This window comes from Lonchura striata, chromosome Z, assembly GCF_046129695.1.
Source record: "Lonchura striata isolate bLonStr1 chromosome Z, bLonStr1.mat, whole genome shotgun sequence".
Classification (NCBI taxonomy): domain Eukaryota; kingdom Metazoa; phylum Chordata; class Aves; order Passeriformes; family Estrildidae; genus Lonchura; species Lonchura striata.
The window spans coordinates 14533118-14548078 of record NC_134642.1 but is presented as its reverse complement, the minus strand read 5'-3'; the positions used below and the strand labels follow the sequence as shown (position 1 = coordinate 14548078).

General features: G+C 40.1%; 1 protein-coding gene across 7 annotated transcripts in view; it reads left to right on the top strand.

Annotated features, from left to right (window-relative positions):
• ARHGEF28 (Rho guanine nucleotide exchange factor 28) overlaps positions 1-14213 on the top strand; it is an 84187-nt gene extending 69974 nt beyond the window's left edge. For all 7 annotated transcript variants that reach the window (XM_077790074.1, XM_077790076.1, XM_077790075.1 and 4 more), the window contains exon 28: positions 13070-14213. In XM_077790074.1, the coding sequence (XP_077646200.1) occupies positions 13070-13230 (161 nt within the window). In that variant the 3' untranslated portion in view covers positions 13231-14213. The remainder of the gene's footprint in view (positions 1-13069) is intronic.
• Positions 14214-14961: the final 748 nt, after the last annotated feature.

Here is a 14961-nt window from a genome sequence, read left to right as displayed (position 1 = left end):
TTTAAAGGACAGAAATTTGTACGTATAGGAGTATAAGAAAATGAGACAGTTTGATTTTGGAAAAATAATTTATTTATATGGCTTCCATCAAAATAAGTTGTTTCTAGAGATGTAGAATATTTAATTTGCAACAGAAAAAGAAAAGATTCCAGAAACAATGTGTCGTATCCTATAACTGTATAGTTTATATGAAATTCCCTTCCTATTCCCTAAGGCAGATTATGATAATAGTGATTACTCTGTTGAACCTATTCTTAAAACTGTATATCAGATTAATTTGCTTTGGTTTCCCATTGTTAATTTAGGTGGCATTTAGAACAGTACATTTTTTTCTGTGCTGGTTTCAGCTGGGGTAGAGCTAATTTTCTTCTCAGTGGCTGCTATGGGGCTGTGTTTTGGATTTGTGCTGAACACAGAGTTGGTAATACAGAGATATTTTTGTTATTGCTGAGCAGAGCTTGCACAGAGCCAAGGCCTTTTCTGCTTTTGGTACTGCTACACTGGGGAGGGGATTGGGAGTGCTTGGCAGGTTGGGAGGAGACAGAGCCAGGACAGGTGACCCCAGCTGAGCAAAGGGATACTCCAGACCCTGTGGCACCAACCTCAGTGTATAAAAGAGGAAAGAAAGAAGGAGGGGGAAAGAAGCAGGAAAGGAGAGGACATTTGTGGTGATGTCATTTGTCCAAGTAACCACATAAGCTGAGCATGATGGGCCCAGCTCTCCTGGAGATGGCCGAACACCTGCCTGCTCATGGGAAGCACTGAATTAATTCCTTGGTTTGTTTTGCTTGTGTGCATGGCCTTTGCTTTCCCTATTAAACTCTCTTTTTCTTAGCCTATGAGTTCTCCAGCTTTTACCCTTCTGGTCCTCTTCCCCCCAGTTGGTAGGAGAGGGCTGTGTGGGGCTTGGTTTCTGGCTGGGGTGAAACCACCACTAAGGCTACCTTAGCTAACACAAGTTGTGGCCTAATGCCATTGCATTAAAGTATCTGCTCTATGTTTGCATCAGGGAGGTTGAGAACAATAGACCTGGATCTTTTCTCATATTTATGTTAAGGTGAATTTTTGCAGTTAGGATAGATATACAATGCAAGTGATAAGATAGATAAACTGATGCAAGTGTGATAAAAAAATAGGTGAAATATGCTTTGCACTACAGTGTTAAAAAGCTGCCTGAAGTGGTACAGGCTCTTTGCCTATGCTTCCAACTCAACACAGGCTTTTGGCAAGGAGCAAATTTCAGTAACTCAGGGCCTTATTCAGATAGCAGAGCTGCTGCTGCCAGTGCTAGAGGTGGTTGATGGGATCTGATGATGAGGATTTAGTTGAGTAAGATTGCTTTCATCACTTGGAATCTGGTAAATAATGATTAGCAACACCCCCCAAAAGTAACCACAGTTCTGCATATGTAATCATTGTGAGTTAATTTGTATATTGTTGTTGCTGAAAGAACTCCTTCTGAGTACATCTGGTTTTTCTGACCTGGAATGTAACTATCCCATACAGTGCACACTTCAAAACAGCATCCTTAGGAGTCAGTGACAGTTCAGCCCCATACCACCTGCAGAATTGCATGTGAAGATATGTTTCAAACTTTTTTTTTCTGGTATGTCTAATAATATTTTTAATAGTGCCATTTTTTTTTTTCACTGTCCCATAGTGGCCAAATTCTTTCTGATTTTCCTTCACTTGGAAAGGAAAATTTTTAAAAAGCAAAGGATGATATGACCCGTGGAACTCCCAGTTTGAAAGGGAGCCTCCTGAGTGTGATATTTTGAGCTATTTTAATTTTTTATCTTTTTTAATTGAGTAAAGAGTAAGATGCCACATTGAGAACAATTCTAAATTGATTTTTCTGTGTTCAGCATGTCCTTACTAATATAAGTGTGGATGGCTACACAGGTGACTGCAGAGCCCATTCAGTGCTCAGTGTAAGTTACTGAGAATAAAATTAAATGGAAATATATAAAAATATGAAGGTGAGCAGCATCAGCACCAGCATCTTCCAAGTTCAAAATCTCATTGATGTATTAGAACAATTAAGCTGTTAGTTTTGACTCTGCAACAGACATCAGCAAATTTTCCTCTTCTCCATACCACAAAACACTGATTTTCATGCTCTGCTGGAGGATTTCTGTGTTTCTGAGATACTTGGAGGAAATGAATCTGAGAGGAAGTATTTTTTTTTCCTCTAGGGAATAAGACTGTTGTTTGTTTAAAGCAAATGGCAAAAGGCATTAAATCACATGACAGTGTGATACCAAAGTGAAAAATATGTCATTATATGTCACCTGCAATTAGTGCATTTCAAGTAACACTTGCTTTTCACCTCTGTAGCAGTCAGATTTTGTTGTTCTGTTACTGATTTTCTCATGTCAAAACAGTTTTCTCATTTCTTAAAATAACCACATTAGATACAGTATTATAATATAAACCTTTAATTAAGGCAGCTAATGATATTCTGGTTTTATTTTGTACATTAATGTAAGCAATGCCTATCCTGTGTAATGCCTGTCTGATTTTATTCTTTCTATTCTCTTCTCCTTTAGAATTTGTTTATTTGTGGAAGGAAGTTTAAAATTGTGTGCATCTTTAAGGTTTTGAATGGAGTAAAAAAGATTGCCTGACTGTGTCTTTTGACATTTACACTGATGTTAGTGTAAATCTGCACACCACATTCAGGCTTTCATTGACTTCAGACTTATTAAATAGCAACAGGATGATGGTTGAATCTTTCTCATTTTTCTCACAGTTATGGTTCCAGCAACTTCAGTGTAGTGGTTTGTGGAGTCAGTGGAATTAGTGGCATCAATGAAATTGAAATTGTGTGGATGATCCCCTGTATCTGCAGATTTATTCTTTACTTAGATTGTGTTTTTCCAGTAGGTAGAGGTTTCAGGAAAGTAGAAGGATGAAAGGAGAGCATTTCAAAGCAGAAAACCATGTGCAGAGGGTTTTTAGCCAGACAACTGGTTTATAGTGAGCTGGATCCTGAGCTCCAGCTCAGGGATGTACAGATATGTGATTTGGATAGCAAGTCTGCAGGTAAAGAGATGATCTGTCAGGAAAAGGGCCACAAAACAACAGTATTGCCTATTAGATGTCAAGAAGATTCCTTAGGAGGTCTTTGTTTTCCTTGGGAAATGCTCTCTATGGGTGGAGAAGTGGCTGCAGTGCCCTGCTTTAGTACATTCAAATATTTTGTATTTATTTTGTAATGAAGTTAAAGCCTCAAATAGATGCACTAGTGTAAATAAATAATTAATTCTAATAGCTGAGAGAAGCTGTTTATGGATGATCAAATTTTGCAAGATACTGAGTATGGAAACACACCTTGTAAAACCATGTAGCTCAATCACCAAGTGTATCTGTCTGGCTTATTTTGAAAAGTACAGTCTCATTTTATTTATTTAGTATAATATTTTACATATTCCAAGAAATGGCCTGTAGCATGTTGTACAAAAATAATGAAGTGTTAGTAATATGAAACCTCCTCAGCATCATCTGCTGTTAAATATTTATTAGGACACTGGGAAGATTGTCTGTCTTCTGCTTGTATTCATCACAGGAGCACCCAACTGCCTTCCAGTAAATTTCATTGACTATCACCAAACTGGCAGAGGAGATTTCATGGAGTATCGTGTTACCCCTTGCCAGATGCCGTAGAAAATTTGTTTTTCAGTGGGGCAGTAGAGAGGAGGAGCCTTGGTGATCGTATGGAAGACGTTTATAGTTTAATCAAATGGGAAGGCTTCCAACAATCATCTGCTGAGGTTCCTTGAGTGATCCTCGTAAGTTTGATCAGGAACTGGGACATAAATGATAAAAAAATAGTTACGATTTTTCTGTATTTGCTTAGGATCTGTTGTAGAAAAATCAAACCCATGTAATTTAAAAGTCACTGAATGTATTCCATAGTAAAGAATACATGAAAGACAGGGAAAGCAGGGTATTTGGCAGGGATGTTTTTTTTCTCTTTATTAAATGAACTTGAAAATATAAAGGTAATTGTTGCTGACTGAAAAACAGCAGGGAAGCTGTCTTCTGTGCAGAACAACTTGCCATTGAAGCACAATGCCAATGGGGAGGGGATGAAGGTCTGAGGAAGCTCGTGCATTAAACAAACACAGGCAATTGAGAGCTGAAGTGAAACTGAACATAGGCAGGTGTTATAAAACCTTGTAGTAAAGGTGAGGTAGAAGGAGGAAGTGATGAATGTGGGCTTAAGTCCAGTGCTGCTCATCCAACAGAGAAGTGGGAGCAGAAGTGAGGAGAGTGGATCTAAGTGCTCTCCATGCACTCATGGGATGGACACACATGCTTATTTGATAATTGTGGGGTTTTATGGCTTTGATGTACAATCTTTCCGTCTTATGCAAACTGTTTTCACAGCAGTTACACATTCACAGAGCTTTTAGCAAACAGTTAAAAAGGGCATTCATTTCAAAATATTCAATCACACTGAAAATTCCTATGCTTACAATGCAAAATATGGGGAATGTGCAACTTTTCCAGTTTTTCTTGATTATTTTCAAGGACTTCAAGAAGAAAACATGAGCACATATACTTTCTGCCAAAAGTGAATAAAAATGGCTGTGCTAGTACTCAATATGCAATAAAAAATTAGTATTTCCCTCAGTTTTGACTTTGGGAGAGAACACATACAGATACTTCTCTGTGACTACAGATAAGAGATAAGAGGCTTCTCTCAGATGCTCACTCATGTGGTTGTGCTTATATTTTTTCCTGTATTAATCAACAACAGCAGCCTTTATTAAAGGGTAAGATCAGCATGTAATTGATTTGAAACAGGTGCTTTGCCTGATTTTTTCTTCTGCAGCAATTCTGTATATTGACTTAGTGCTCTTCTGCTGGTCTCTTTGAGTTTTGATCTCGTCAGCTTTTATGAGTAAGAAGTGGTGGATCTGGTCTGTTGTTGGGAAATTACCCTATAAAACCAAAGTGCTTAGGAGGAGACTTGAGTGTTTTATAAATTACCTCACCCTTTTGGCTTTTGTAAAAGAGCTGTGCCCTTCTGCTACTCAAGAAAATGTTTGCCAAAGTCCAGAACACACTTCTTTATATTGCACCTGAAAGATTGGCCAAACTCTGGGGACTAAATTGATTTTTTGCCAAGGTCTTTGATTTCATGTTTATTTCAAAGTGAAAAAAACCCCAACAAAACAACCTGTGACCAAAGAGCATCCATAAAATGAGGCAGAGTTAATCAACACTCTAACATCTGTCTGTGGTAACAGCTCAAAAGAGGAGTTTTGATGTGTAAATGTCCCCTTTTGTTTCAAAGGGAATGACTTCATGTTCCAGAGACTGTTTTTTCAGGGTTAATGCTAGCTGTTCCTCTTTTTTCAGGAGGGAAGGAGATAAAGCCTCACTGCAGTGTTTTATCTTCAGGGTGCAAATTGGGACAGTGGGTGAGGGAAGCGTGGGGATGTGCTGGCAGGCAGCAGAAAGGGGAGCTGGCTCATTGTCCCTCGAGTCCTTGGTAGTGCTGTTTGTGTCTGTAACTTTACGGGGTTTCTGTTTCTCCATCAAACATTAAAGCAGGAGCGTTCCCTACTGATGGCAGTTTGTTTTGACTTCAGCCTGCTGACCAAATGACTTCAGCAGATGATGGGCTAGGAGGAAATGGTTGCAGCCCACTTGGTTTACACCCGCACTGGACACCTGGAAGAGGAGGCTGTGGGGGTTTTCAGTGTTTCCCCAGCACTGCTGTCAGGGGGCAGGGGAGCTGCTGCTCTGTGTGGGTGTGCTGCTGCCCTGGGTGGGGCAGTGGCCCTGGGGCAGCAGCTGGTCACGTTCCTTATGATCTTGTGTAGGAAGAGTGTTCTTGGGGTTTTATGGTTCTTTTCTCTTGATCATTTGAGTGCAGCTGTGTTTAATGAGCTGGAAAAGAAGTAGGTCAATAAAACATGTGTTCGTTGTTAGCAGAATACCTGTTGGACCGCGTGTTTGTCTGTAATTGACCATCTAAAGCTTCAAAGCTTAGCACAGAGACAATTTAATAGGGAATTCATACTTAAATAAATTAATAATAAGCAGAAGCAGACAGCTGTCAGGCAGTCTGCCATCCCAAGGTGAGACTGTGGGTATTTAATGCACAGACAAATTATGATTTCAAGTCAGACCTATTTTTAAATCTCTCTTATTGATATGCAGTAGAAAAACAGCATGCCAAAAATAGTTTAGAACCCATGTGCTTTAAAAACCAATGGAACTCAAAACATAGCCATGTAACTAGGTTAAAATTTTAATCAACCTAATCAATTTTAATCAGCATGCTATGAATTTGATGTCAAAGTGACAGTATCAGTATTTGAGCTTGCATTAGTTTTCAAATATTTTCTTCAGTAAACACCAGTGTTAGAAATAGTAAATTTACTGGGCCTTAATAAAACAAAAATGACTGCGTCATCACATTACTCCAAAATCTGGAGTATGAGTTGGAACTTTATGATAAATGTAATTTTTGTGAAATAAATATGTATTTTGTGTTTCTTGTGCCAAGAATTAGTTCCAAATTGTCTAGACGGAACTTCTCCAAAGACTTATGAGGCAAACCCTGAAAACGGAACTGCATTACCTAAGCCAGCAACTACACAAAGAGTAGAAACATGCAGAATAATGGTAATCCCAGTAATTTTACTATGATCAAAAATGCAGCATACAGATGTAGAGAAGAGTTATGTTGCCGACCTTTTGCCTCATAAACTATGACTTCTTTCTGTTCTCTGTCTTGTAACAAAAAATGCACCAAAAGCTGTTAAGACAAATTAATGTAGGATCTCTTCTGAAAGAATTACTCATCTGCTTTTTGTGGAAAGATCTCACGAAGGTGCTTGTTTGCTTAAGAAATACAGTGGCTACTTTTTCACAGGCTTATCTGGTCAAAAGTAAATAACAGCATTACAATTCCCAGGCTGATTTTCTTGTCTTACTCAGTCAGCTGGGAAACAGATTAGGCTCCTCTTTCCTTGGTACCTTTAGGGTCAAAATATTTTTTCCCAGTGTTTTTTTGAGTCACAATGCCAAATTCAGCTCCTGCTGTGAAATCAGCTTTATTGAGCTGTGAAGGGCCTCGTTTGTTGATGGTATGTGGGATTTCAACTGCCAGTGAATCTGCTGGGAATTGTCCTCAAATCATCAAGGCTCACACATAACATTTATATAGTTAGTGTTCTGTTCTGAACTGGTAGAAGCAGTATCTTGGTTGTTCCAGGGTGATGCCATGGTGTTCCTGGTGCCCAGTACCACTGCATGGTGTGCCCTTTCTTCTACCAGCTGTAAAACAACCTCCAGTATGGAAAATCCATTGCAATTTGGGAAAGAATTAGTAGGCATTTAAAAAAAAACAAACAATCAAAACTGGTCATGGTGCCTTTCATGGTGAGGAAAGGGAGAGAGGCTGAGGTGTTTGGAGTTCCCGGGGGAATCGGCTATCTGTTGCTAATGAAGACCGCTGGGAGCATCATTAGAGACAAAGAGCTGCTGTGGGATTTGCCAGTGGGTTTTTCAGTGGATCCCATGGGAGTTAGGCTGCCATTTGCTGTTGAACTGTGGTGGCAAATGAGAGCCTGTTACCCTTGAATTCCTTTGAATATCCCAGACTGGGTGGATTTAGCACTGGTTGTTAGGTGTCTGCCTGTGTTTTGCATTATGCATGAGTGCCAGTGTGGGGATTAAATGGAGCAGCTCTGCCATTTCAAATAGCTGTGGCCTGAAGCTGATGTGTCAGCTGTCAGTCCAAATGAACTAGGTACCAGTTGTTATAAGTATGTGTAAAACCAAAACCTAACTATATTTATTATTTCAGAAGGTTAGTGTTTTTGTGACTCTTCAATGTATTTGTTGCTAAAAGTGGAATAAATCGCTCTTCATTTAATGCAGTTTTATTTTGTAAAGAGGGGCAATGTGACAGATCGCAGAGAGTCACAGCAAGATAATTGTCTGCAAAATCCATGTGGTGTGTTCCTTCTGCCTTCTCCCCCACATTTTTTCCACTTTTTTTTTAGAAATGACTAAGAAGTAAAAAAGTGAGCAGCCTGGCCTGACCTCAGAGATAACCCAGCTTTGAGGATGAGTTTGAATTCAAGGCCTTCTGAGATCCCTTCCAACTTGAATTATCCTGTGATGCTGTGAAACCAGAGTCAGAGCTGAAAGAGGAGCACTAAGGGCTTTCTATTGAAAACACAGACACTTGAGAGGTTTTTTGCTTGAAGTGTTTCTTAGTACCCTGGTTCTCTTGTCCTTCCCATATTCTTCACTGTGTGTGCTCTAGCCTTAACATCAAGAGCTCTGATCCTGGGGGAGAGAGAGAGGAGGGGTGAAGGGGGTGAAGGAGAAAATTTGTGGCATTTATTTGATGTGGAAGTGCTTACATCCTATGACAACAGACAGGAGGTGAGAATCAGTGTGACTAATGAGTTGTTTACTTGGCTTTTGTATCCCCCACCCCCCCCAGGTACATGGGCTGTGTTTGTTTTTATATGTATTGATTTCAGATTCCTGCAAATACCATTCCTTTGTCCTTCATCTTGTCAGCAGTTTGTGAGATACTACTAATCCTGTTTCTTAGTGCTCTGGAAAAGGTAGGGGAGTTAGGATACAGAATGCTACTTGTTTTTGCTTTCTTTTCCTGTACAACAGTACCATGCTTTTAGCCAGGAGCTGTTGTTCCTTAGAGTTTGGACCCAGAGCCTGTTTGGAAAACTAAGGTCTGCTTATAAACTCCCTTGAGAACTGATCCCACATATGACAGGCTTGCCATCTGCCATTGTTTTTACACTGAGGCGGTCTAAAAAAGTATAGAAAAAGTAGAGTGCCTCTCTGAATTTTCCTGATGCTTACCTTCATGGTACCAGAAGTTAGCCCAAGGAAAATGGGGAGAAAACAGAATTTGTTTTTAGTGTTGAATTTAACAGTATCTGTGTGAACGAGACAATTTGTGATTTGATCCAGAATTTGTTAGAAACAGCCTCTACCTACTTTTGCAAAAATTGGTGGGGAAGACTGCTGGGAATGCCTGGGGTTTCTTTAGCTGAGATTAAAGGGAGTATAACAGCTGTACTTCAGGAATATTTAATACTGAGGCGTGGCACAGGATACAGGTCCCAAAAAGGCTGAATTGCTGTCACGGATTACCTAATATTTGGTCATCAGTCTCAAGCATGCCCTTTTTTGCCTATGGTGTTAGACTAGCCTTTGAAAGAGTGAATTTCTCTGGTCTGCTGTTCACTTTTACCTAGCATACATATGGTACAGCTGTGGATCTGGCTTGTTCTTAAGGAAGGACTTACCTGGAATATTGTAGGAGAAACATATTTTATGTAAGTGAGAAACAAGTAAAGGTGGGTTTCACTTTGCATATAAATTCTGGTGTCCAGGGTACAGAGAGATGCTGACAGCTCTTGGCTGGTGCAGAAGTGGGAGGAAGCAGAAAGCTGCGTCAAAAGTAGACTGTGGAAGGATCTGAGCTACAGCTCAGTTTTGTTAAAGCTTTGGAAATAGGGTGTATTTTCTGCATTTATCTAACTATGAAAGAAAAACAGTGTAAATGAGCAAGTGGATGGCTATGGCCAGGTACAGTCCTCTCTATAAAGGGTGTGGGAGCACAGCAGCAGGCAGAGCCCAGCCCGGACAGGGAGGGTGTGGGCAGGGGCTGTACCCCAGCTTTTGCCAAGTGCTGGTGCACTGGTGTTGGTCTGGTGGGCGTGCTGTTGAGCCAAACACAGCCTGCCAGAGAGAGCATCTGTCAGTGGCTTGGAGAAGAGCAGAAAAAAGGGTAAGCAAATGCTGATTTTAAACAAAGGGGATAACACAGAACTAATTTTATGGCTGATGTTGACAGGTGAATTACAATCACATTGAAGGAAGCTCATAAAAGGCCAGTGGTCTGTTTGTGCCTGACTCTTGATCCATAGTGAATTCTGACGTTTGCCTCAGCACAGCAGAGAATGGGCCTGGAAAGGGACTGGGGAGTTTCTATGGGTGTCCCAGCTGCCAGGGGATCATGGGAGAGCATCTTGGGTGTTGCTTTCTGATAGCAGCCCCTTTGCCTTGCTGTCTGCACAAATAATCACTTTGTTTTCCTTTTTTGTTTTCATTGAGCATCCTCAGCTCTCAGAGTCCTTTAGTAGACAGCAGTTGATGTTTTCAAGTCTGGTTTCAGAAGTTTCCTCTTTGTTTTGGGAGAGCATTTCAAGAGGAAGATTTCTCCCACCTTTCTCCTCCTTGGTGACAAGGGCAACTCACTTTCCCCATACTATACCAGAGGGCTCAGGGAAGGCTTCTTGGCTGCTGTTACTGTTCTACATTGCAACAACCAAAGCTGACTGGCAATTCAGTCCACTTTTCCCTGTCTCCCTTCACCTGAAACTGTTGTTACCATTTCTAGCACTTCTTCCACACTTGACATGCATCTACCCTTGGGGCACATCACGCTGCTGCCTGTGATACCAGCTGGTCTGCTGGCTCAGCTGGTTCCAGCATGGCACTGGGCAGAGAGCAGCCACCCTCCCCAATGGCAGGCTGAGCGTGCTGGCCTTGGGGACACATTGTACTTTTTTAGGCAGAGTCTGTGTTGAGTGCTACCTGAAGTGCATCCAAAACCAGCCTCTTCCCTCCTCAGTTGGATTAAGCACAATCCCTTCCAGCCTGGAGCCACTTGGCACCCCAGCAGCAGCTGTGCTCTTACCTCCTGGGTGCTCTCCTGCTGTTCAGGTTTCCCAGATGCAATGTATTTAGGAAAAAAAAATAAAAAGAAGCTGAAGCAGTGATAAATAATTTATTTTGATAATGACAGGATCAGATTTGTTTTTCCAGAATGCTTGACAGTTTTCACTGCTCAGCTCTGCTGCTTGTAGTTATAACAGTTAATGAGAAATTATTTGGAAACAGCTACTGTTTTAATTGGTGAAGCAATTACTGTTTAGTTTTGATGGTGGAACATAATTGCAGGTAAGGTGTTTCTTTTCTGTGTATTTTCAAATTTGTAATTAGGCTTTTCAAATTATGTACTTCATAAACTTTGGAAACAGATCTTTCAAATAAGTGTTTACTCCCTGGTATTCTTATGTACATAACTTGGGTAATGTGAATAGACTCATAGGACTTAAAAGAAATATTAATGTAGGTAAAATTACCTGAAAATGTAAGTGTTAAGAAGTTGAGGAACTTCTGCTAGTAGGGCTCTTTTTAATAAATAAACAAACCAAATGCATCCAGTTTACATAAAGACAGGCAGACATACTTTTGCTTTCTTCTGTGGGCTGCAAGTTGCAATATTTTTCTAATATAACCATCAAAAATAAATAAATTTAGACATCATCTTAAAAAAAAATCAAGCCTGTTTGACTAAGTTAGGGAGTCAAGACTTTCTGAGTTATGTATTGCAAATAACTCACTTGCAATCAAGACTTTCTCTGGATTTTCATCAATGCTGAAACTTAATCCAATATAACACAGTAAAAGAAAGACAATTGAAGACTAATTTTTGTAACATTCTGTGGCATTATACTATGACTAAGCTTATTTATAAATACCTTGCCCCTGCCATTGACTCTGCAGTCTTGGCAGCAAGAATAAGATGCATGTAGTTTATGCTGGGAGCTGCAGCCCCAAAGCCTCTTTGCTCCCCCCAGCTGTGAGAATATCAAGGAGGAGAAGATGCTGAAGGCAGAGGCTGTGATATGATGTGTTCCTACATGCCCATTGCATAATCATCCCACACACCCCATGCCAGGAAGCAGCCAGGGAGCCTAGGCTTTTCAGGGTGCCAGCAAGCTTGTCTTGCCTTGAACTCCTACCTCAGTGAACAAGACTGATGAAAGTCACATATATTTGGGGAATGCCAAATGTGGGCATATGTCATTATGATTTGCCACCAGTTAAGTGACTGATGTGTAAAAATGTAATAGACCCTTCATAGTAGATTTTCATTGCATCTACACGTGAGAAGTAGGGACCAGAGCAAGCATGAAATGTCTCTTCAGCTCTGCATGAGTGATCAAGTCTCAAAGAACCCCAGTTCTTGGTTTGTGTGCTTCTGGTGTTACCATGCTGTACAAGGAGTTCAAAGCTCCCTTTCTTTCTACAGAGGCCTTTTTTTGTGAGGAAAGAATGAAAATGCAACGCTCCTGTTGTAATAGAAGAGTTGGTCAGGCTAATACTACAGTGAAAAGTATTGCAGCATATCCATTACAGCTATTTTTCATCGCTACGCATGAGGATACACATTCTTTGTTACACAGCTTGTTTTTATGGTAAAATTGCTTTGAAGAAATACAGATGTAGAAAAGCCAACTACTGAGATGCAGATCCTGATGGCCCAAAGTGCTACAAAATGCTGACTAGGGATAAGACCCAACTGTAGTTATGTTGTTTTGGTTTATAAAGTGATATATGGATCGTCATAGAAGTGTTCATTGTGGAATGCTGGAACATAAGTACCTGATTTCTCTACATTAGTGGGAGAAAATTGGAAAGATAACAAGATCCTTGCAAAATAATATTCTAGTGTTTGGATGCAAGTTTCTCTCCATGTCACACCAAAAAGATAAAGACAGAATAGGTAGTTTGAGTCTATAAATACAGGTAAACTTGGTAGAAAAAGCTGAATGCAAGTGCCAACCATGTTGACTTTGCTCACTTAATTATTTTACATCCGTAAAAGGAAAGCTTACAAAAAAAATTCTGTGTAATAATGAAAACTGTATTAATGTTACAACTGAATTATTACTAACAAAGATACTGATTATATGCTGTGTATTTCCCTCTGGCTCAATTCTAACCTCATTTATGTCTCTCCATTATTGTGTGTCTGTTTAGTAAAGTACGGCTACACAATTATAATTATTATTTTTACTTGAATAGATTTCACTAACTTTGGGTAAGGTACCTGTCACCTGTAGTATGATTTGCTCTAGAGTACTGTTTTCCTTTCCAGACAGATGCAGCAAACTAGAAAATGGTGCTAATGAAAACATCAGAATTTGCCCTTTTTGATGGCATGGGCATGGCAGAAAATGCATTGTCCTTCTCTTGTGTGTTACAGATCTGAGCACATCACAGACCCAAAGTCCCCAGTCAAGTGTTCCAAACCAGGGATCCATCCAGTCACCACAGGTAGATGAACTGCTGCTGAGCCACCAGCCTGAGAGCCTGGAGGATGCAGAAAGTGGAGCCATAGTAGAGGAAAAGATTGTTTACCTCTGATAACTTGTTTTCTATTCTCAGTAGCACTTTGGAAAGATAACTGTGTTTTCTTTTCTAAGTTTCTGTCAATGTTCTCTGTATGGCCATCTGGATTTAAGGGTAGTATTTAATAGTAAATGCAAAATTTTTCCTGTGATAAATATAGCAAGTAAGTTATTTTGAAGCCTTTGTTGTATAATCTTTAAGTTATGACATGATTTCAAATGCTTTGCAAGAATCAATGAGTAGCAGAGGAGACATAGCATTCTGAAATTGTAAAGGTGCCACTAAGGACTGTGAAAGACAGTGTTGATTTTCGTGTGTCCTCTTCCTACAAGGATGAGCTGAGAGATTTGCTACTTGAGATTTCAGATTGTGTATCAGTAACAGTTGTGATATAACATGAAAAGACAGCAATGTAACAATGATGGCTTGAGTCTTTGCTCAAAAGTGCTATATACCCTTAGCTCTTGGGTCCTTTTCCTTATCTTCTAGCTCAGGAACTGCTCAGAAGGGGATGTTTTTTATGGTCTGAGCATAATTGCATAATTGTAAGTGTTTTTTCATGTCCCAAAGCTTATTGTCATTTTGATACTACTGCCAATTTCTGTGCAGAGATGTACTAAATCAGTTATTGTATTATGACTGTTTTTCATTTCAGTAAGTGTCCTTACACATTAAAATTTACCAGATGAAACCATGTCACTGGTCAAAAGAAAAGAAAGGGGATAAATAGTAGGCTTCAGTTAATTGAACTCTTCTGAAACTCCACTGCTTTCCTGTGTAGAAATCAGATAACTTTCTGCTTTCAGATTCATGGTATTCTCTGTCTTAGGCAGTAAGAAACCTGTTTTGTGCCTTTTTATGCATTTTTGTATTTCTGAAACATTTCTACACTTCTGTCAAACCAAATAAATGTTCTGTGCATTTCTAGAAAACTGTAATTTTGATTCATTGTGAGATCCTCCAGAGAAATTAAAAATAAATAAATAAATAAAAAAGCATCCAGGCCTTGTTTGCACTAAGCTCTGTTGCAGATGTGTGTTGTTGGTCCAGCATAGCCAAAGCTATGTATTTCAGCTGGCAAAACCACGGATGTGCCTATCACTGCTTAGCACGGCTGATGGCATTGACAGAGGTGCAGCAGAGATGCAGCTGCACAGCTCCTGAGGGCTGCACAGCTGCCTCACATCTGCCCAGCTCAAGAAGCAGAGGAGCACAGGATTGCTCCCACCCATTTGACTCGGTCAGCCCCAGGTGCCAGTGGTTTTTTACCCTAAGCCTTGTGTTGTGCAACATCTTTTGCAGGGCACAGAGTTTTAGATGTGTGCATTATTCAGCAAGGAGTTTCTGATTGAGAAGGATTCTCTTCCAGGGACTTGGGTGCTTCAGGGGTACTCTAAAGCAGAGCTTTCTGAGCTGCATCTTATTGGACTCCAGAGTAGCTGTTCAAGTCGTCTCTTGGGCAAACAACTGAGCACCTGGCATGATGAGCAGGACATGATTCTCAGCTCTACTGACTGATGTGCAAATGCCATCAGGGAAAGACTGGGTCTGCAGATGTGGTTTCCAGTGTCTGTGTTCAGCCTCCAAGACTCCAGCTAACCTGACAGCACTTTAAAAATATGTCTCTTTATAAGAGAAAAAAAACCCCTCCTTTAGAGTTTCTAGAATTGTTTTATCTTCTTTCCTTTTCACAGTTAGATTAAAATTAAAATGTGGATCCAACTTCTCTTAAAAGCCCTGCAGTAG